The sequence below is a fragment of the Rhamphochromis sp. 'chilingali' genome (assembly GCF_963969265.1).
Source record: "Rhamphochromis sp. 'chilingali' genome assembly, chromosome: 7".
Taxonomy (NCBI): Eukaryota; Metazoa; Chordata; class Actinopteri; order Cichliformes; family Cichlidae; genus Rhamphochromis; species Rhamphochromis sp. 'chilingali'.
In genome coordinates, this window is record NC_137934.1 from 25,633,106 (window position 1) to 25,656,815 (window position 23,710).

At 38.2% G+C, this 23,710-nt stretch overlaps 1 protein-coding gene across 6 annotated transcripts in view; it reads left to right on the top strand.

Annotated features, from left to right (window-relative positions):
* The window catches only part of eps15l1a (epidermal growth factor receptor pathway substrate 15-like 1a), a 57,467-nt gene extending 34,919 nt beyond the window's left edge, over positions 1-22,548 (top strand). For 4 of the 6 annotated variants that reach the window (XM_080887342.1, XM_080887345.1, XM_080887343.1 and 1 more), the window contains 4 exons: positions 24-166; positions 3,781-3,874; positions 7,042-7,250; positions 17,039-22,548. In XM_080887342.1, coding sequence (XP_080743468.1) covers positions 24-166; positions 3,781-3,874; positions 7,042-7,250; positions 17,039-17,185 — 593 coding nt within the window. In that variant the 3' untranslated portion in view covers positions 17,186-22,548. Of the gene's footprint in view, positions 1-23; positions 167-3,780; positions 3,875-7,041; positions 7,251-13,632; positions 13,650-17,038 lie in introns of all 6 variants that reach the window. The other 2 variants (XM_080887347.1, XM_080887344.1) reach the window with 2 other exon arrangements.
* The last annotated feature ends 1,162 nt before the right edge of the window (positions 22,549-23,710 follow it).

The following is a 23,710-nucleotide window of genomic DNA, read 5'->3' on the forward strand; positions in this document are numbered from 1 at the left end:
CAGTGTAACTGTGTCATTTTCAGACCTCTTTGGCACACTGGACCCGTTTGGCAGCAGTTCATTCAACAGCAGTAACACTTCTGTTGGATTTGCAGACTTCAGCCACATGTCGAAGTCCAGAGACCCTTTTGAAGGAAGGGCCACCTGGCTTCCAGACTACCAGAAGGTATGGGAGGTGAACCTGATCTTGAAAATAAACCCTCTACCAAATATATCCAGATCCCACTCATTACATGGGCTCTGAAAGAAAACATATTGACAAAATTAAATCAATCAATTAAACCATTACAATAATGCTGTATTGTAATGGTAAAAGTGAACATTTTTCAAGTTTTCTGTCAATCTTGTGAATGTGATTACTCAAGTAGCTTAGGATTTTTAAATTGATACCATAAGTGTGTCTACTAGGAGGCTGAGGGGGTAGAACCGGCAGCTGCCAGGTTTTTTTTTTAAATTTTTTAGTGATAGCTTTTGTAAACTTTTTATAAATTAAACAGTACTGTGCTTCCCTTATGGGTGTTGGCTCTCTCCATTCCTATTACAATGCACAGTGGTGTTTGTTCATCCAAAGCACACTACTAGAATAATTTATTTGAAAGCCTGATGCTTTTCCTTGTCCACTTTATTCGGAAAACTCAACAGCCAGTTTTATTTTTTATCTATCATCAACTGATTTCTCAGACTTTTTATCTGATTTAGAACAAGTCTTGTTCTGTTTCAGACAATAAAAAAGCCCTCTGTAAAGCTTGAACTTACAATTCATCACTGATCGAAGAAAACAACAAAGTTTTCCTTCAGCACTGCAGCCAGGCTGACAGAAGGTCAGAACTCTGTTGAGCCAAGCATTTTTTAACCCACAGACGTATCATTATGTACAGCTACTTTCAGTACCATTGATATTGAGACTCTAATATAGACTTCAGTTTGTTTATGTTTGTTTACACACTAAGGTTAGTTATTCCACAGTTTCCATTACATTTACATTACACATGCTTCCCTTAGGCAGTATCATCAGAAGGCATACATACAATAACATATCATAATAATCATATGATTATTGTGGTTTTCTCTGTTTTTTATATTATTGTAGGGTCTTTACAATATAAAGCACCTTATATGAATAAAACTGATTTGAAATTGAATTTAAATTAGCTATCGCTCATTCCTTTATATTTTCTTCCAGACTTTGTTTGATCTCTTTAAGTGGTTTTAACAATAGTTTTCCAGGCTTTTTGAAGCCTTAAACTATTTCTTTTTCTTTTTTTTAGTTTTCCCCTTATTTTCAGTCGAGTTTCAGTCTTGTACCTGATGAATTTCAGAGGAGTGTTTCCTCTGTAGGTCTGTGTTATGTGTTAAGCCACATAACACTGACCTAACTCAACACATAACACTTGGAAATGTTTTTGTCAGCAGGTTATTAGCAGCCTGTCACAAAAACACACCATTTGTTCCAATTTCTTTAGCCTAATTTCATGAATCCCAACGATTCAACAGTTTTACTTGTATAAAACTTGCCATACCTTGGCTTTAGGGAACTGGAAAAGTGGAGGACAAAAACAAGTGGCTGGTCAAAAAAACCCCAATACTGGTAGGAAGCTGACCAGTATCTGAAACTCACGTCCTTAGGAAATACGAAGAAAACTAACAAATACGTGTCACGAGGCCTGAGAAATGCATCTGGCCCTTCAGTTGACCCATTGCTGAAGCCTCATCAGCGTTGGTTCAAGCCTTTGCACAGTAATGTACAGTGGGGCAAAAAAGTATTTAGTCAGCCACCGATTGTGCAAGTTCCCCCACCTAAAATGATGACAGAGGTCAGTAATTTGCACCAGAGGTACACTTCAACTGTGAGAGACAGAATGTGAAAAAAAAAAATCCATGAATCCACATGGTAGGATTTGTAAAGAATTTATTCGTAAATCAGGGTGGAAAATAAGTATTTGGTCAATAACAAAAATACAACTCAATACTTTGTAACATAACCTTTGTTGGCAATAACAGAGGTCAAACGTTTACTATAGGTCTTTACCAGGTTTGCACACACAGTAGCTGGTATTTTGGCCCATTCCTCCATGCAGATCTTCTCGAGAGCAGTGATGTTTTGGGGCTGTCGCCGAGCAAAACGGACTTTCTATGGGGTTGAGGTCTGGAGACTGGCTAGGCCACTCCAGGACTTTCAAATGCTTCTTACGGAGCCACTCCTTTGTTGCCCGGGCGGTGTGTTTTGGATCATTGTCATGTTGGAAGACCCAGCCTCGTTTCATCTTCAAAGTTCTCACTGATGGAAGGAGGTTCTGGCTCAAAATCTCACGATACATGTCCCCATTCATTCTGTCCTTAACACGGATCAGTCGTCTTGTCCCCTTGGCAGAAAAACAGCCCCATAGCATGATGTTTCCACCCCCATGCTTCACAGTAGGTATGGTGTTCTTGGGATGCAACTCAGTATTCTTCTTCCTCCAAACACGACGAGTTGAGTTTATACCAAAAAGTTCTACTTTGGTTTCATCTGACCACATGACATTCTCCCAATCCTCTGCTGTATCATCCATGTGCTCTCTGGCAAACTTCAGACGGGCCTGGACATGCACTGGCTTCAGCAGCGGAACACGTCTGGCACTGCGGGATTTGATTCCCTGCCGTTGTAGTGTGTTACTGATGGTGACCTTTGTTACTTTGGTCCCAGCTCTCTGCAGGTCATTCACCAGGTCCCCCCTTGTGGTTCTGGGATCTTTGCTCACCGTTCTCATGATCATTTTGACCCCACGGGATGAGATCTTGCGTGGAGCCCCAGATCGAGGGAGATTATCAGTGGTCTTGTATGTCTTCCATTTTCTGATGATTGCTCCCACAGTTGATTTTTTCACACCAAGCTGCTTGCCTATTGTAGATTCACTCTTCCCAGTCTGGTGCAGGTCTACAATACTTTTCCTGGTGTCCTTCGAGAGCTCTTTGGTCTTGGCCATGGCGGAGTTTGGAGTCTGACTGTTTGAGGCTGTGGACAGGTGTCTTTTATACAGATGATGAGTTCAAACAGGTGCCATTCATACAGGTAACGAGTGGGGGACAGAAAAGCTTCTTACAGAAGACGTTACAGGTCTGTGAGAGCCAGAGATTTTCCTTGTTTGAGGTGACCAAATACTTATTTTCCACCATAATTTACGAATAAATTCTTTACAAATCCTACCATGTGAATTCATGGATTTTTTTTTTCACATTCTGTCTCTCACAGTTGAAGTGTACCTCTGGTGCAAATTACTGACCTCTGTCATCATTTTAAGTGGGGGAACTTGCACAATCGGTGGCTGACTAAATACTTTTTTGCCCCACTGTATTTCACTTGCTGGGCCCACTTCCTCATTTTAGGTTTGACAGCGTTTTAGTAGGTATGCATGACATGAATTGAGCTGCGGTTTGGGGAAGGCATCGAAGGGGACTGGCGACGGCTCCCGGGCCTGGCAGATCCCCGTGTGCTAAATAGGAGTGAAGAAGTTAAAGAATTGAGAACAAGGAGGGAGGGTGGGGCACGTAAACGAGAATGAACAGCTTGCAGAACTGGGGGAACCTATATAGTTGACAACCAGAAGGAGCGTGTTTGGAGGCGTGGTCCCACTCCTGAAATTCCGATAGATAATCTCCAATTCTGGATGGTGTTCATGTGATGCTGTTGTTAATCATATTTAAGAAGTAAAGACTCAGAACTCTAATGGCCTGTATTTCTTTTTCAGCATGATGATTCTGTTTCAAAATGACACATTCCTTTTCTCAAATTTTTTCCAGCCAGTGTTTGTGGATGACCCATTCAGCAGGAAGAATGACATGCCGGCTCTGCCTCCAAAGAAAAGTGTTCCCCCCAGACCCAAACCACCCAGTGGTGAGTGTCACACTGTGTAGGCTTTTGAGGTGGCCTAGAAAGGTGCCAGAATTATACAAGAATACTGTTAATACTATTATTTGTAGGTGTTTGACCTGAACTGTTTTCGTTTGGTAAAGAACACCTGGGCAGAATTTGAATCTTTTAGTGAAGACTAACAAAAATGTCTGTGAGAATCTACTGTGGTGAGTGAGGCTGAACACCAAAAAGGAAGTGGGACTTTAGCTCCTATATCTCAAACCAGCATAAATTTGGGGTTTTACTAAGTGTGATTTCCGCATCACTGCCATGCCCGTAATTACAGCTCTCCATAACTTTACAAGCATTGTATTTTTAAAGCCACACTAAACACATTTTATCCATCCGTTTGTCTAGTTATCAACATCAGGCATGATTTCAAATCGTGCTTTCTTTCACACATAAAAAGACAGTGAAGAAATTACCTGGAATAAAAACAATCCTCCTTAAAATCAAAGATGACGTCTTTACAAAAAACAAGTACAATTTAGCCTACGGTTCCATATAACATTGCTTTTGAGAGGAAAATTTAAAGAAAAATATCGCTTTCAAATGAGAGACACAAGAAATTCAGTTTCCAATATGGATCAGGCAGTGACACTGATAAAGCCATTTAGAAAGAGTAGCTTAAACTATTAAAAATAAAATGAAATCTAATGAATTGTGTTTATATAATATGAAATGGTAACACAGTTTAATACAGAAACATCAGTTAGGGCTATTTATTATAAGGAATGGCAGATAGTAAATAAACAATACATGAAGCTAAAAAGATTTAAAAAAAAAAAACAACCTCCAGTATTCATGAAAAAAATGCATTTATTGATTCATTTCTTATCTTTGACACCTTAATCTACTGTCTTGGGTTTTTGTGTAGATTTCATCCTTGCTTACAAATGCTGTGTTGTTTGTGTGCATGAACATGTGAAGGTGATGTCGTAAGAGACATGATGTGTGGTTTGGTTGGCCTGTTGTTTGCAGACACACCCTGACATACTTCCTCTCTCTTTCCTTGATGTGTTTGTACGCGAGTATTTATGTGTGGGTGAGTTGTTCAGAGAAGGGCATTCTTTAGACTGCAAGCTGTGTGCAGTGGCAAAGCATCAAAACTCTTTTGCAATTTAAGAAGTTAACAATATTAATTAATATTATGAACTTCTTAAACAATATCTTTAAATATTTAATTAATGGTCTTTACGTTTTCTACCTTATCCTAAACCTAACCCGTCTTCACACCTGTTTATTCTCTGTTATTTTCATTGCTTAATGAAGTGTAAACTATATAACCGAGGGCAGATTTGTGTGAAATACGAAATACACGTGTTTACGTCACTTTGTCTTTTACTGTATTGTTTTTGGTTCATTAAATGCTGCATGTTGCATGTACAATCTTCTGGTAAACATTGAAATTAGATGTGAAAAGTGTAGCAAAATATTTTAAAACAGGGTGGAGCTCATAATTGTGGTTTCTCAAGTGTGTGTGTGCGTGTGCGTCCATGTATGCAGTTTATCGAAAGAGGAATAACTGATCGCCAGGCGTGCACTTTTGCTCAGTGTTTAGTGTGAAATGAACTCACCATTACCCAGATAACTGCTCAGGGGTTATCTGGGTAATGGGACTAAAGGTATATGTGTGTGTTGTGTGATGCATGTGGTTTAGCACCTCCACAGCAAGTTAACGAATTCTTAATGTTCCCAGGATCCCCTGTCCACCCCAAGTTCCACTCCTTGCTGCTACTAGCATTTTTGTTTGTTTTTGTGGTTGCTCATGTGGTTTAGCATTACTGCGTTATTGAGACTGATTAACTGCCATTTTAAATGAAGATCGTGTTAAGTGTTGGATAGTTTAGTCCTCGTGGACAACAGTGCATTTTTTATTCTGGAAGTCAAAAGTTATACTGAATAGTCAGTGCAAGGATCCTAGTATGCAACGAATTTAAAGTTAAGAAAACAGATATATTTAGTCTGAATGATTTCTGTAGAAGTGAAACAACTAGTAAGTTAACATAATTAAATATGGAATAATTTCAATAAAAAGAATTGCTTTCTGTTTTCAAGTAAAAATGTGTGTGAGAATGTTTTTAATTACTCTCCCGGCGTCATTATTATGATGTTTTACAGAGCTAAGTTAACAAGAAACTAATCATCCCTAGTCTTAAATGTATAGTTTAACAGCTTTGATTATGCATACTCTCTGAACATGGGCACTGGTCTGTCCATCTAGGTGGTAAATTGGGGAACCAGCATTGGGTAACAACGTGATTTACTAGGAAACCGTTGAAAATCGTTTTGTGGGTTATAGGTCACTACTTTTGGTTTTTGTCTACTGGGTGTGGTCCTTTGCTTGTGTTTTTTCCTATGACAGCTGTTTTCATGTGTTTCCGTTCTCTTGAGAATGTAGTACTGTTAACGGTTTGCACTGGGACCTGATTTGAATTGTATAGTGTGCTGTGTGTGGATGTGAAACTTGTGTGGCTTTCAAAGCTGGCAGGTAACTTTGAGGTGACACTGGAGGTTAAGCAGGTCATGAGAAGAACTATGTGAACCAGCTCTTAATACACACATGTTTCTTTTCCAACTATTTATTTATGAGTGACTTATGTATGTATGTATGTATGTATATATATGTATATATTGTACTATTCTTAGTTAGTGTATTGTCTGTCTTGTCTTAATGTTGGTTTAAAATGGAGCACTGTAACAAAAAATAATTTCCCCCAGGGATCAATAAAGTATTCTGATTCTGATTCTGAATATGCATGGTTTTATGAAAAGCACACAAAATCAGATCTTTTGTTGTCAGCATAGTTGTTTGTGATCTGACCTTGGCCATTTTTATGAGTCATGACATCTCTCAGGTTTCACTCAACCTGTATACCTAGTTAATTTATCTTTCACTTTGACATCTTTTTAATAGTCCTTAGGTAAATGCTTGTCTAAATGATACTTTCTTGTAGTTCTTCAAATTTTTATCGCATGACAAAGTTATATCAGTGCTATGATCCTGTTGCTTGTATCAGTTTTTCGTCAGCAAGCTTTTGTTGTGGTTTAAAATCAAAACTAAAACTTGATGTTGATGGTGAAATAACCTGGAAAGGAAAACTCTTCTCTTTATGATATTTACCTCCTTTATTCTTTTATGTCTTCAGGTAAGACCACACCAGTGAACATGACTGGTTCATCTGACTCTTCCAAACCCTGTGATCCTTTCAAACCGTTCAGTGGCGAGGTCATTGACCCTTTTCAGAGTAAAAAGGGCCTGGGAGACCCATTCAGCGGCAAAGACCCTTTTGTCTCATCCTCAGCATCAAGTAAACCCACTAAAGGCTCTACTTTGGGTTTTACAGACTTCAATTCTGTAAGTTGAGATGAGTGATACTGTTTAACTGTCAGTGTGCACAACAGGTGTCACAGCTCAGTGCAAAGAGCCACACTACCACAATTACAAGGTTTCATTTTACTGCAATGGAAGGATCCTGATGAAGACTGATGAGTGCCAAAAGTGCTGTTGAAGCACAAGACTTAGCAGAGTGTACAGTAATTTAGAATCCCAATGAGACAAAAACCCGTCATCCTTTGGGTGTGTATGGTTGTCACTGTGTCGTATGTTTCTCAGGACCATTTAAACAGCAGCTTTAAAGCAATTCAGCACAGCTGTTGTTCGTTCACCATATGAACAACACCCACATAGCCTTTCACCCCATGTTTCATTCTTCATATGGATGGACTTTATAGCTTTGATGACTGACAGTGTGTTAGGTGTACAAAAAAAGCTGGTAACAAAATTTAGAGCTGCTTATCAGGAGCTGTAAATGATGTTGACACTATGGACATTCAAAATGAAATAAAGAAATGAATTTCTCTTTCATGCAGAAATCTTCTCTCTATATGTATAACATATACATCTAAAGCAAATACATAAATAAACAAAGCCAGCATTATCCTCTTTCATCTGGCACTCTTATTATTATTCGTCAGATCTATTATTAACTATATTACTATAGTTACTTACATCTCACAGCTTTAAAAAAACATCCACAAGTTATACCTCCGTAAAAGTTATATCTATATGCCTTACAGGCTTAATGTAAGCATCAAAATGACCTTAGCATTGTCCTCTGTCATCCATTGTTATTCTTCGTATAACAGGAATTACAGTTCTCTCATAAATGCACAGACTCTTTAACCACCTCACAGCTCCCAAATTGTGGCTGAAAATCTTAAGAGCATGCTGTCTTTACACTGTTACCACATTCATATAGTACAGTATGCACACATATAAATTGCTGCCACTCATGGTGAAAAATTTTTCCCGAATATTGTAATTAATAGTTGTACCAACAGATAATAAAAGAAGTGTTCTTGCTGCTGAAAGTTAAAGCTGTGATAACACTATATAATATGAACTGTGACTAATGGTGAAGTTTCCCTGTAATTAAATAGAATTTAATAATATTTACTTACAAGTACTTAAAGGGAGGTACACTAGAATAAGAGGGTAAAAAGTCATGTTTTTAAATTAAACAATGGAATGATTAAACTATTAATATATATACTATAGATGGATGGATGGATGGATGGATGGATACCCATCTTATATATTTCACAATGCGCCCGATATTTCTTGCAACCTTCAGAAGCCAGTTCGTCTGATTGCTCTTTGGGCAGCCCGTTAGAATTTATTGTATTCTGACAATCAGACTGGTGGTAGCATTACATTTTGATTTGGTTGTGTGGCTCAGCAGGTCATTTGCTAATCAGAAGGTTGGTGGTGGTCCAGTCCACACCCCAGAGTGTCCTTGGGAAAGATATTGCATCCCAAGTTGCTCCTGATGCGTTCATCGGAGTATAAATGCTAGAAAGCAAGTCTCAGACAAACGTCTTTGTATGAATGTATGTGTGAATGAGACGTGTTGTATCAAGCACACTGTGGAGGCCAGGCTATCTGGTGCAGCACTCCATCATGCTCCTTCTTGGTCAAATAGACCTAAGACAGCCTGGAGGTGTGTTTTGGGTCATTGTCCTGTTGAAAAATAAATGACGGTCCAACTAAACGCAAACTGGTTGGGATGGCATGTTGCTGCAGGATGCTGTGGTAGCCATGCTGGTTCAATGTGGCTTCAGTTTTGAATAACCCCCAAGAGTGTCACCAGCAATTTACCAATTTTCCCGACTGACTGACCTTCAGTTCTTGAAGTAATTATGGACTCTTGTTTCTTTTTACTTAGCTGAATGGTTCTTGCCATAATATGTATTCGAACAGTGATCAAATAGGGCTGACAGCTGTGATGATTTTCTCCACTTTCCTCACCACTCCACTCGCAGTTCTCCAGCCTCTACACCACACAGAGATGCAGCTAGTCAAAATGCTTTCTATGGTACTACTGTAGAATGTAGTTAACATGGGTAGGGGTGGGTGAGCACTTCTTAACCTTTAAGAAAGCTAAGTTAGGGTAACTTATTCATTGTGAGCACACTGAATTCTGAGCTCCACTGGAATGACTGAACTTCTTACCCTCTCTCTCTAAGGGAGAGGCCAACAACCTTTCGGAAAAGATTATTTCTGCCGCATGTATCATCACTTATGACCACAGGTTAGAAAAGGGACATAGAGAGCTAAATTGAGAGTTTCACTTTCATCAGCTCTCTCTTCACCACGAAGAGCTGACCTTAACCCCGGTTCACAAAACACATGCAGACTTGGGCCAAACTCACAAACGCAAATATCCCTGAGATGATAAAGAGACTAACGAATGAACTTTCCCTTCCACTACTCCGCCATAGACCTTACCTGGAAGGTTGAGCATTGTGATCCCTTTGTAGTTGGAACACACCCTGCGCTTACCCTTCTGAAAAATTGGAACCACCACCTCAGTCTGCTAATCCAGAGTTACTGCCTCGGATCACCAAGCAGTGTTGTAGAGGCGTGTCATCAGGTCAACTGAACTTGTCCCATACCAAAGTTTTTCCTGCCCGGGTTGCAGCTGTCACCGGAGTTCCACATGCTATCCAAGCCCAATAGGACTCCTCCTTCAGCTTGATGGCTCCTTTCACCACCATGGAGGTGCAAAACATTGTCCATTTGGACTCAATGTCCCCAGCTTCTCTGGAATCCGGAAATTCTGCCGCAAGTGGTTGCTGAAGTTCTCCTCTTCAGCAACCTCCCATTGGTGTGGGAGTATGCAAGGGAATCAAGAAAACTAGAGGATTATAGAAACCAACTCCACTTTAACCTCACCAAATCAGCATGTCAAGTATAAGAAAAACAGTGACGTCAGCTTGAGAATACCCTTGTTAGTGTGAATGCTTGAAAAGCATTCACAGTATTGTTCTTCTAATCTTTATTCTATTTTATCTATTCCGGACGTTTTTTGTACTCTATCTCCTTCAAAACCGTTCAACTTAGAAAAACCATTCAAACACCGTTAGATTCCTATTCTTTTGGACATGACTGCTTCTATTTTTCTCATTTTTAACATTTATATTTTTAATTTTATTCAACTTTTTTCAACAAAAATTTCCCATGTATTTCAATGGGGAGACCCTTCAAATTCTCATTCAACTTCCTCCTCTTTAAACTGTATCTACTTCCACATACATTGACATAGAGCCACCATTCAAACTTTAAAACGAAGACAAGACATTCAACCATTCAACTTGTATTTATCTTTTCAATATCTATTATACTTTTTCTTCAGTTCCAGTTTAAGTTTCATGATGTTTTTTCACCCGTTTCAGAGTTTATAATGGGTGTGTATGGGACGGAATGTTGGGGCTAGAGTGAGGCAGCTCAACTGCTAGAGTGAGAGGAGCAAAAAAATTTATCTTAAAATCTTTTTTTAAAACTGCTGCTGTGTCCACAGCATTTGCTCTACAGGTATGATTTTACCCTCAAAACGTAGCCATCGCTGTCCTCTTTCATCCAATGTGTTTACTATTGTACTAGGTGTTATGGTTCTTTCATAAATGTCACCAATGCACAGCTTCCTCCCTCCAACTCTTCCATAGACTCTAATGTTAAAATGGCTCAGAAGGTTCGTTTGAAAATCAGAAGAGCATGGTGTCTTTCCACTGTCACCACGTCCATATAATAAACTCCACAGGCATGAAAACTGAGAATTTGGTAGACTAGACATGGCTGTCGCTCACGGTGAAAGAATTTTGTCAATACGACATGTACTTTTCATTTGGGAAGAATTTGTTTCGGCCTGACTTTTCTGTTCATTTTAAGCAGCAAAAGTGAGGCGCATGTCTGTGTCGTGTGTATGGAGCCATTGGGTGCAGTCACTATAGCAACCAGGCTCACACCTGCCTGCTTAACGAGCTCTCTCTCACTCTGCCAAGATTCATCTTAAACACTTCTCTTTCAACTGCTGCTGTGTCCACAGTGTTTGCTCTACAGCCATCATTTTACCCTCAAAACGTCGCCATCGTTGTTCTCTTTCCAACACCGTGTCTTTCAAAGCTCAGACTTTTAAACTTTTTAAACTGTGTGGATCCAAGCGGAGGGATCACATTTTAGTCATTCAGTGATTCAGAGAATATGAACTTTTAATATTCATTCAGATGTTTTCTGACTCTAAATGTTCTTTTCTCATTTCTTAGGGTTTTCTAATTTACAATTAAAACATTTTCAGCTTTTTTCCAATTTCTTCTGTGTAACCTTCAGCTTTTAGCAGTTCAGCACTTTTGTTTTCAGGTTAAATTCGGATTTTTTTTTTATCTCATTCAAAATTTTTAACTCAAAATTCAGCAATTAATTCATTTCAGTGCATACATTCAGATTCAAGCATTCACACTGCAGTTTCTTCAGAAAATGCACTTTCTAGTTTTACATTGATGTTATACTTCTTCTGTTAATTGTATCTTGTAAAGCCAGGCTTATTGTGGTCTGAGTCCAGAAGAGTCTAGACACAAGACTTGCTAAATCCCAAAATATTTGCGGTTTTTCAAAACTGAGTTTTTCCTTATAAACCTTTGTTTGCCACTGTTGGAAGCCATCAAAGGAATCCTTAATAGCCCTCATTTTTGTTGGAAAAGATCTAAATTCTAATTAAAAGAACTAAAGTGTAATTACAGAACAGCTATTTATGTCTGTATCTAAGTATCTCAAAAGCCCACTTTAACTGTACCAAATAATCAAAGCCTTTAAATTTACCCCACTCTCTGCCATGGCACTATATAAACTGGCTTTAGAAATTACAGTTTGGTATTGACACTGTAAGGCTTGCAGAACTGCACTGCAGAGAGTCTAAATTTCATGTTGTGCAGGAAAGGGTGTCAGCACTTTGTGTGGTTTTTTGTTTTGGCAGGAAGAATATCATAGGTGTTTTCAGGGTTTACCAAGACCTTCACAGAGGCAAATGGGTTATATCAGTTGTGGTAGATCTGTTTTTATCACGAGTGTTACTCTGAATTAATTGAGTCACTGAGACTAGAACAACAAACACAAATCCATTTTTAAATCCCCAGATAACCTAACACCTTTTATTCTATTTTAAGCCTGGAATAACTTTTCTGTCAGATTGGTTGACAACTCAGTTCAAATTTTCTGTTGGAATTATCTATTGAACACGAGACACCACAGTATCACTACTCAACTATCAGCTCTTGAGTCTGTCTGCCCTGCACACTCTTGATGTTTGCTGCTATGTTACCGCCTTTGTTAAACTACTTTGATAAGTGTTTTATATTAACTGCTTATTCTTGTAATGCATGTCTTTGTCTTCCGTTACTGTTTTAGGTTTTCTCATTATTCTCATGCATCTACTTCCATGTCTATCTTCAACCTGACACTGCAGCTAAGAACAGTGTCTCATGATCTGTCAATGCAACCTAACCTACATTCACAGCTTTACTCGTTAAATTGTAGATTAATACTTCGCTTTACTTAAGACATATGTCTCCTGAAAAACATCACAGTTCATATAAAATTTGTAAAGTATTTGGTGTTTGGCCATCCAGACATTATTTGAACCATGATGTACCATTATAAATTTGAATGGTTCTTGGATCTAATATTGGTATAACTACTATACTAAATCTACTACAGACAACACTTTTATTCCAGCCCTCTGGTAAGGGGACCTTTACATGAAGGTATGTTAGCTTTAGACTGTTCTACTTGATTTACAACATTTATTTCCACTTTTCCAAAATCAGGCAACTGCAGCACCAACACAAGGACCTGTACTTCCTTCTTAAATTAAAAATAGTTTTTTAAAAAGTCATCTACTAAAGGCATAGCACACTTTGCTTTTAGTAGATGACTGTTACATCTGCCAAAACTCATCATTTACATGGTGTTTAAAATACTCAGATACAGATTTGTCATCTACTTTCTCTCACTCTCTGCATGTCACATCTTTTCTTGTAGAGGTCTTGTTAAGCTTTGCTTAGATCTTTGTGTTACACATTCCTGCTTGAAGGGATTCACTGGCATTCTGTTTCTTCACAGTCCATCTGTCTTAGTTTTTTACTTTAGCTTCAATACCTTTTATCAGTTTAAGAATTACTGATTTTATATGATTTTTTATAAACTGTCTAGTATTCGAATGCTAGTAGAATCACTTGATCTAAAAATAAATTACTAACAAATCGCTAAAAATAGTTTTTCAAAATGGACTGCACAGAAACTTGGCCAGTATCCATTTACATTGTCTGTTTGCTGTTGTGTGGTGTAACCAGCTTAGTGTTTTTGGTTATTAACTTCTCTGTTCTATAATCCAACTCTCTAACAGGACCTGACAAAGTCAAGGTAAGAAGCACTATTACATTCACATAAAATGATCATTTGGGAAGTGTTATTGAAAATGTTGTTGAATATTTGTTGAAGAGTAAGACAAGGATTTCAGATGTACAGTAATAGCAAGAGCTTTAGTTGCTAAACTAAAATACAGAAACTGTTTTTAATTTATTATATGAAAAGTGCTGTATACATATAACAAAGGGCAGAGAGTCGCTACTTTTAAAGGTTATTGTAGACCCTGCAAGCAGATTTTTAAAATGGTATCACTAGGTAAAGGTTTGGACACATATGCTAGTTTGTATTCCTTTGTCACCTATTTACACACTCGCCTGAAACTTCTCACATATGCATTTTCTTCAATCTGCATGTCAAAATGTTTTACACCATCTCAACTGGGTTTATTCTTGATATCAGATCATCTGATGGTCAAACATTCAAGGCTAATCAACTTTATTTTGACTAGACAAGACTACAATGAAAATTCTCTCATCTGGAATCATCAAATCAAAGTTGAGATTTTTACTCCTCTAAAGTTCCACTTATTTCTTCTTCTCCTTCTTGATTTATTTCACTATTGTTTCTTTACTGTAGTTTAACCAGAAAGACCAAATTTGCACATTTTGCTTTCAATACTTGATGTTAAGATGTACCTCTGTAAAATCTTAGTTTGTGAAAATGGTAACTGAGAAGCTTCTCCTCAGCAGAAAATGGTTTTAATCTTAAGTGGTTGGAGTGGTTCAGATGTTCCTCCATCCAAATGTTTGCATCGTTCTGCATCCAAGTGCTAATACATGTCAGTTCTACTAAACCAGGGGTCGGCAACCTGCGGCTCCGGAGCCGCATGCGGCTCTTTAGTCCTTATAGTGCGACTCCGTGTGGTTTGGGAAAATAAATTAGAAGTATTTAGCTGAAGTGTAATTTATTTATGTTAGTTCTTTTTTAACTTGTAGTTCTAAATTGGAAGATTATTGTGATTTTGAAATATAAAAATACAATTATATTCTATTATTTTTTCATCACTCAAAATAAGCGTCACACTCGCGGAAGCCGGTGTACCCGCCGAAACGCCGTGCATTTATCGAGACTTTCAACCCCAGGTAGACCAATTATGGATCTTCGGATCCACATTATGTCAACAGCTGTTCTCCACTGTGAACAATGTTAAAGACAAACACCGCTGACGCCTCACAGATGACAGCTTACAGTCCTGCGTAAAGATGAAAGTGACTTCGTATAGCCCTGATTTGCAGACGCTGTGCGCAGAGGTTCAGGAGCAGAAGTTCCATTGTAAACATATCACGGCAGACCCGACGCTGTTTCCATGAACACGCTTTTCAGCATCTCTTTATTGACCACTTTTCACACACGGTTGCTGTACGCATACAGCCGGCTGTAGCTTTTCAGTTCACAGCCCGACACACACCAACACAACAGCATAGATAGCACAGACGTTAAGGCGGCGAGGCGTGATTGCGGGTGCCGCTCAGGTGCGTCCGCCTCCCCTGCAGCGGCGCTGCAGACCACGCCCCGCCACACACATTAACCAGGTAAAATACATATTTAGGCAGAATTTTGCAAATATCTATTTTTCTTTTTTCAGCAGCATAGTGCTTTTTTTCCAATTACTTTTTAAAAGTCAGGTCAAGGCTCCAAAAGCCCAAAGGCGATATGAGGGTGGCGGCTCAAAGCAGTTTTTGTTTGCTGGATCATTTTAGTTCAGCTGGGTGTCTTTCCTTTTGTTATATTTCTTTAAGAGTTCAAAATGTGTTAATTACATAAATAAAATGTAATTTTCTCATTAGCACTTCAAGGATTTCATAAGCAACACACCTTAGTTGTTCACACAAAGCATAAAGGTAAAAAACAATATATACAGTGTTATCTTCATTTTAGATGTCAAAAAGTATTTGCGGCTCCCAGTGTTTTCGTTTGCGTGGAAACCGGCTCCAAATGTCTCTTTGGGTGTGAAAGGTTGCTGACCCCTGTACTAAACCAACCGAATGTGCAATATCCAATCAGTATCCATCAGTATCCTGTTTTCAATCTGACAGTGGTTCTAAATTACCTCTAATTTTTGATATGTTTGATAATTGACTTTGTTACTGTTCAAGCTGGAAACTCTTCAAACTTAAACACTGGACACATGTCTAAGTATGTGGATGGACAAATCTGTGTTCTTTTGGCCACAGCTTACGTCTTCTCTGATCTTGTTATGTGGAAAAGGAATTGTTTCAAAAACAAGGACTTATTGTGCAAAAGTCTTGAGCCGTGCCTCATTTCTATATCTTTTGCTTTCAAGGACCAACACTTTTTAAAGTGGTCTTGAGCAAGTTATTGGGTTACTCAGCCCCTCTTGAATGTCTTTCAAAGTTTTTCTTTGGACATTTGCTGCTTTTTTACTCATTTCCAATTTTTACTAGCAGCCTATCAGACAACACAGTTTGACAGAAATAAATTATCTTTTTGACACCAACAAAATGCTATTAGTGGAAAATTTGGCATATCTTCACATTGTGCGCAGAGAATTTGAGGAGACTAGACAAACAGACAACTATATAAGAAGTGGCAGGCCTATACACTGTCTACAGCAGATGAATAGTATCTGAAAATCAAGTCCTTAAAAAATTGGAAAAAAACACAGGACCCGATGGCTACATCTGGCTCTTCAGTTCATCCATTCACTGAAGCCTCATCAAAAATCTTCTCAGTGAAGGAGGCCTGTCTAGGAGCCCTTGAGGAGAACAGGGATAAAAGCATGATGTATGATAAATTGCACAAGAAATGGACTGAAAATCAGTGGCAACGGTGTGTGATGGACTGATTAATCTAGATCTGAAATTTTTAGTCAAGTGGTTGCCAGTATGGGAGAAGGAGCTGTGAGCTTCTACAGCTATCTGCAAAACCACCAGATTTTGATCCACAATGAAATGCCATCTGGAAAGCAACTGATTGGCGACAGCTAGTTTTTTTTCGCCATGACAATTAACACACACACTGTCCCACACACAAAACAATCAATGCTGTCAGCCACTTATTGGCCTCCCCAGAGTCTGGAGCAGTTTGGCATCCACATTTCAGAGCTTTGAGAGCTTTGAAAGCTTTAAGAACTATTCTTTAAGACTACTTGAAGAAATGACAAGAAAGGTGCCTAAGAGAGTTCAGACTGTATCGAAGAATAAAGGTGTTCATACCAAATATTAACTTTCAAGCTGGTTAGAACTGCACAAACTGTTTTTGACTTATATACTGTAGTAAGTTTCCACATTTCAATAAATCTCTTCATCTGTTTTCCATTTTGTTTGCAGAATATAAAGAAATGAAAGACTGCACAGGACTTTTGCACAATACTGCAAATCTCAACGCTCTCTCTCGCACTCTCTCTATCTTTCTCTTTGCAGTTTGGAAACGAGGCTCAGCAATTAGAATGGGCTAAACGTGAAAGCGAGCGTGCAGAACGTGAGCGGCTGAAGAGACTCAGACAGCAGGAACAGGAGGACCTGGAACTGGCCATTGCCCTCAGTAAAGCAGAGATGTCCAATGCATGACCTGGAGGTCCCACTACATGTGAATACTTGTATAGCCATAGTGAGGCTAACCTGCAGACAAAGGTGACGGACTGAAATATTAAGACATGAAACACATCACTGAACTAATTACTGCACACACTCACACAGAACTCCACACTCAGTGACTTTATTGGATTGGAAGAGAACAAGAAACTTTCAGACGAGTTTGGATGATGGCCCTGCAAACAGAAAAAAACAATAAAACAGAATCGTGGGTTGCAAAACATCATTGAAAAACGGGTGCTGACATGAAGAAAAGGGGAACTGAAATATAAAGACGTGGAAAGAAAGCTGCTTGGTAGAAAGAGTGTACAGGCCCCATAGTAGCTACACGGTAATGTTGTTTTACCGATTAGGGAGACTAGCTAATCGCTGCACGACAGTTTGTATCACTTCATGTTTCTTTGTTTTGTTTTTTAAGCTACACTCTCCATATGGAAACAAACCTTGCTGTCATTAATAGAAGAGCAGATGACCTTTTCTTTTGTTGTAACAATCAGCAGCAAAGAAATTGCCCCTGTACTTCTCAGAAGGGACTTGTAAATTGGTTGTATCATTTAGTTAATAGAATTACATGATGTAGTAAGTATGTCAGTTAATATTCAGTGCTAATGCATAGAATGAGGTTTAAATTCCCATTTGGTATAGAGAGGCTTATAGAAAGGACTGGATTCATTCAGTAATAGTCATTAGGGGAGGGTTTAAAAAATCGATTTCCCCGATTCAAATCGATTTTTGTTTGAATAAAGCGATATTGAGTCATTAAATCCTGATTCGATTTTTAATTATTTTTAAGTATTTTGTCAGAAACAACAAAATCTCAGCTTAAAGCTCACAAAATGACTTCAACGACCACAAAACAGCAAATGAGAGCAGTTGAACGGATTCCGCGAAAAGACGTAAACACAAATCGCGGATCGTTCGCCCGAAGATCTGCGCACAGACACGCCGTCAGCTGCTGAAAGCAAACAGATTCTGAAGTCGCAGGTTTTGCCACTTTCCGACCAAAATTCACTGATAGGCAGCAAAAAAAAGATCAAAACTACGCTTCACGTGTGAAACACATCGTCGTGAATTCCCTCTTACTTTACAGTTTTGCTTCCACTGCGATAAAAATCACACTTCCTGCACGGCTCTCTCTCTCACTCTATTTCAAGAACAGTTTCCAATCTGAAATCTGTTTTCTGCATTATGTACAGTTTTATGTACAGCGCTGTTTTTTTTTCTCTGTAACTTTGCTCTGCTTCACTTCAGCAGCGTCAGGTAATGTTTATATGCAGATTCATGGTTTTCTTCCGTTTTTGTTCAACTGCAGAATATTTTTAAGGCGGTTGTCTGCTTTAAAAAGCCAGACCAGGAAAATCTCCTTCATGCTTTTCTGTGTTTTATCCTCAGTTACTTTGACACAAAGGCATCTGCTGTGATGCTCACACCTTTGATGAAGTGTCAGCTTTTTATACACAGATATACAAATGTGGACATGTATTAATGAATGATCAGAACTATAATATTTCTGACTGTCTGAGTCGAAACTGAATCGAATTGAATCGGGGATCGAATCTGGACCTTCTGAGTCAATCAATTATAGAAATGAGTGACAATAACCAGCCCTAATACTCATTAAATATTCTTTTAAGGCCAGACACTTACACTAACAAAGACTGAGATAAGAAGTGAAAAGATCGATATTAACAGTATTTTTAAACTGTATTTAACCACTTTGTTTCAAGCTAGACTAAAGTCAGTGCTTCATTTTTTCTCATGACTCCAGGTGAGCTTATATCTCCAAATATCAGGATTTAGAGATTAAACACTTTAACCAGATAAAGATTCAGGCAATCTGGGATACCAAGAGCCTTATTATCCAATGGTTCCACTGTATAACAATTTTAACAGTAATGTTAAAATTGTCGTGAAATATTCCTTCTGTGTACTACTGAAATTCAAAAGGCCTCAAGGAACCACAGACAATATTATCTTTTCAGGTGTGTGCTGTAGTCCCTGAGTTTAAATGGCTTCTCTTGTGAATTTGTCTTTCAGTCCCCAGTTTAAATGTGACATAATGTGAAAACCCACTTTACTTTGTGTTGTGCTTATTTATCATGAAGAAATAAATAATACAGAGCGGGGTGAAGAGACTCAGAGTAGGGTTGTTTTTCTTTGGTACTCTTCTGCCTTGAGTCTGTAGCTTATATGTTTCTCTTTTTCAGTATTACGTTTGCCACCCATCACAGACGCTCCCTTCCTCTGGCTCATCATTTCAGTTTAAAAAAATGAAGACATAAAAGTAACAGAAGCTGAGGGAAGCAGCGTGCATTACATTGGTTTCCTCTAATGTGATAACTACCTAATGAATGAAAATAACTATGTCAGGATATCGACATATTCTTTGGAGTGAGAGTAACGTACTGTAAAAATATGTTTTCCGTTATCATGAGTGAGGTCATCGTGTAGAGTCCTCTGCACTGACCTGTAGAGCTTTCTTGCCGTCTCTGCGGTGTATATAGACAGAGCCTATGCCTCTTCTTGACAACTGTACTCTGATCACAATGATGTGATATCATACCACATCCAGCAAATGAAATAAAAGATGAGGGAATTCATTTTTCATATTTCAACTAGTCTGTTTTTTATTGATTCTTTTGTAGAAACTGATGGTTTTAGCACTGTTTTTAGTTGGTGACTACAGAACGGCAAACACAAGTTGCAGATAGATTTCTGACTGGCAGGAAACTGGATGTTGAAGAGTGCTAATTCTTATGTGACATAGTTTGATGCTCCATAACAACTCACTTTGTTTATTTTAGGAGTTGTCTCTTTACTTGAACTATGAACCAATGCTTAAGGGAGACAGAAATACGTTGTTTCTAGAGTTTTGTTTTGTTTTTTATTTGGATTTTGTTCTTTTGCTGTCCCATAAAAGCAGATTTCATTGAACTTAACTTCTGAGCTGTTAGTGCAAAGCAAAGCTTACTGATGTGATCTTTATACTGTAACATTGCACTGGATGCAATCTGATGGAACCTAAAAATGTTTCAGTCATTCTGAAATCACTTCAGATTTGTTGCAATTTAATGAAAATATAAACTCCTTCTAATAACAGAAAACACTGGCGTACATTCTGCTTAACTTGAAGTTTAATACATAAAAAAAATGTACTGAAATGTTCAGGTTGCGTCAGATTTCAGTCCAAAACTGTGATGGGATGGTCCCAAATACGAGCTGGAGGCGTGTAAAGGCTCTGAACTGAGTGATATGACAGAATGACCTCCAATAAGTGTTACACTTGCTTTTCCACTCATCACGTTGAAAAAGAAAATGCTGGTACTAATGTGGTTACTTTCATGATGCAACATTGCATATTTGTTTGTCTTTTTCTTCCCAGATGTCAGACATATTGAAACTGCTTTCCAGAGGGTCAGCATTATATAAATCCTTGTAATGTGAATTCACCAAAATAGGAGTGAAAAGTGAAGTTAAGGTTGATAATGCACCCCTGATTCTGCGAGTAAGAAGTGTAAACTGCCTCTCTCAGCTTTTCTTTGTTATGTTCACACATCAAGAGTGTTTCTTTTACTATAGCTGTTACTGAGCGGTGTCCTTAGTATGTGATAAACCTGCTTTCATCTACTTCTCAGTCATAAAACACACGTTGGCTTTTAAGTCTCTGCCATGAACGACAGAAGCCCCCTCGTGTCCGTCCGTTTTCTCAGTTTAAATAAAACTGTTCATGAGCTTCTACGCGCCAGCAGGTCGTCAGCTACACACTTGTTCTCACTGCATTATAAAACGTTACAGTTAACTTAATTGCTATCGAGTAAAAAGCTTATAGTGTGGTATACTAGAAGTTGAATAAAAAGCTATGTGTATTATCTAAAAGGTGCAGTATGTTCAATACCTTACTGCAGAATTGTTTGCCCCTGTTTTTCACAGTGGCTAGTGGTGTTACTTTTGTTTGTTAACCAGATTTCTTTCATTCTTACAGCACATTGACATCAGATCAAACATGTATTCCAATAGCAGTCACCTAACAACTCATCTATACTAGCTTGAGAAGCAATGTGATCTAAGCTTCTTGCTTGGGGCATCTCTAAACTTGTCACTGCTGATTGTGACATAATAGTCTAACTGCTTCGTTAAGGTGATATCATAGCAAGAATGTTCATGTTTCAAGTCTCCTTCGAGCTGGCCCCTCACAGGTGGAGTTTGACTTTTCGGCTTCCTGCCACAGTTCAAAGACATGGTTGGTTTGACTTCTACATAGGCTGTGATACCACTGAGGTCACAATGTGGGAGATTTGCATGTGGTACTGAGCCTGAAAGAAGTCTGTATAGATACAGCTAGAGGACTGAAGCTTTTGCTATTCTTCTTGTAACTATGTGGAACCCACACTGGCTTAAGTGCTATAGAAGTTTATTTTTCCCAGAACTAAAGAGAGTGTCCTTTGACTGAGTGTGTATGTGGATGGCTCAGCTGAATTTTGAAAGCAAAACGTGGACTCGTTCTGTATATTATAGGGCAGAGAGGTGCGTTATCTTTATAGCACAGCTGACATTCTGTGGCGGTGTATATACTTCAACAAGCTAGGATGTGATATTTTCACACAGTATAACTAGCAGCATGTAGGAAACAGAGGGACCTGTGATTATGCCAACGCACTCCTTGAGAAGTAGGGTTGGACAGCAGTTCTATGGGTTTGATTCTGACGTTCTGCACCAGTGCTGAAAACAATTGAAATTAGAGTATGTGGTGAGATGGAACAACATGCATATTATCATTAGCACCAAGAACTAGCAGCACTCAATACTCGGTCCTTCTGTAAAAGACCGCCTATGATATGTGTCTGCAATCACCCCGTCTGCTGTGTACTGCTGTTAACAGACTGGTACCATTGTTCATACTGTATTTGTCATTAGATACCTCCATTGTGCAATAGATATGTTTCTTTTATTGTTGTTTTATGTATAGTCTGAAAGAAGTCTAATTTTTTATATGTTGTGTATGTTTTTAATATAATTATTTATGTATCCACAGCCAGCCACTCTTCTGACCTGATTTTCTTCCAAGCATCAAAAGCCTTTTATTGCAAATCCTTTTTTTTATTTTGAGGAAAAACAAGTAAACACAATGTTAATTACTAAATGTTATTAAAATATCAACAGTGTTAGCAGTTAAGAAATATCAGCTTATGATTGATGATAAGTGTCAAAATTACAGCTTAACAGTTTCTTTGTTTTAATGTTCATTTTATCAGAATGGTTCATGTTTTCTTGTAGTGTGAAACCACTGAATTCTGTCTTTGCTGGAATGCTGATGCTTAATATTAAGCAGGCAAAATGAATTCATTGTGTCATTCGTCATTTCTTTGATTTCTTTTCTAACTCTTGTTGTTGTTGCTCTCTCTGCTATCGACAAATTATTCAGCGCTGTTTTTATAAAAATGCATACAGTGCGTGTACGGTCTCTGTAGTATCATGTCTGGTATATGTGTCCTAACAGCATAAACAAACGAACCAGTGAATTATAGAGGAAAACATTTGGAACAACGGGTAGAGAACAGAGGTTTACCTAGAAAAGTGAGGATCTCTATGGTCTCTATATGGTCTGTACTGTTTACTAGAATAAACATTTCCATTAATGAATGCATGTTTGACTTGTCAACAGTTTTGTATGACTATTTGTAAAGCTTAATATAATATTACACGTTTAGAAATCTTAAATTCTTAATTACATATTTAGGGAAAAAGTGCCAAATGTAATTTATTAAATCCCTAAATCGCAATTCCATTAAGAAATAAAGTGATTTTAATCATTTTAGAAGCTATTAGAACTTAAAATCCATCCTTCAGCATTTTCAAAGTAATTTTTTTTATCCCAAACAATCTTTTCCAAACCAGACATCTGTAGCTGTATTCACAGTGCTTCACTTCTTCCACATTTTGTCAGCCTGATTCAAAAATTGAGTCATTTTTCACCTGAAAAGCCTACACACAATCACCATAGCAACCGTGATGAAAGTTTACAATTCTCCATTTCAGCTAAACTCGTTGTTTTGAATGTCATGGCAAAGGATGTCAGTACTTAACTGTAATACTTGTTCACGGTATGCTTTTGTTTTTTAGTTTTTATCCATATGGATGAATTTCAAGCGGACTTTTTATTCATGGATTATTTTTGCGTTAAATTTTGAGGTGAGAAATGAATCCTTTTTGGAATGAGGCTGTAACAAAAGTAAATACTTTACAGATGCTCCTCCCCTCCCAGACAGTCACAGTGTGAGGTGAATTACACTCATTTCAAGGGCACACCTGTCAAGTGTGAAATGAATGCTGTGCAATTCTGGACATATTAGCTGTAAACCAAGCAAATCCTCTATGTTGGCAAGTGCTAACTGTCTCACTGAGGAATAAGAGGAAATTCTTCACACTATTGTGTTTACTCTACGATAATGAAGAGGAGGGAAATTAAAAACCTGTGAGCCAGAGAATATTTGTGGGTAATGT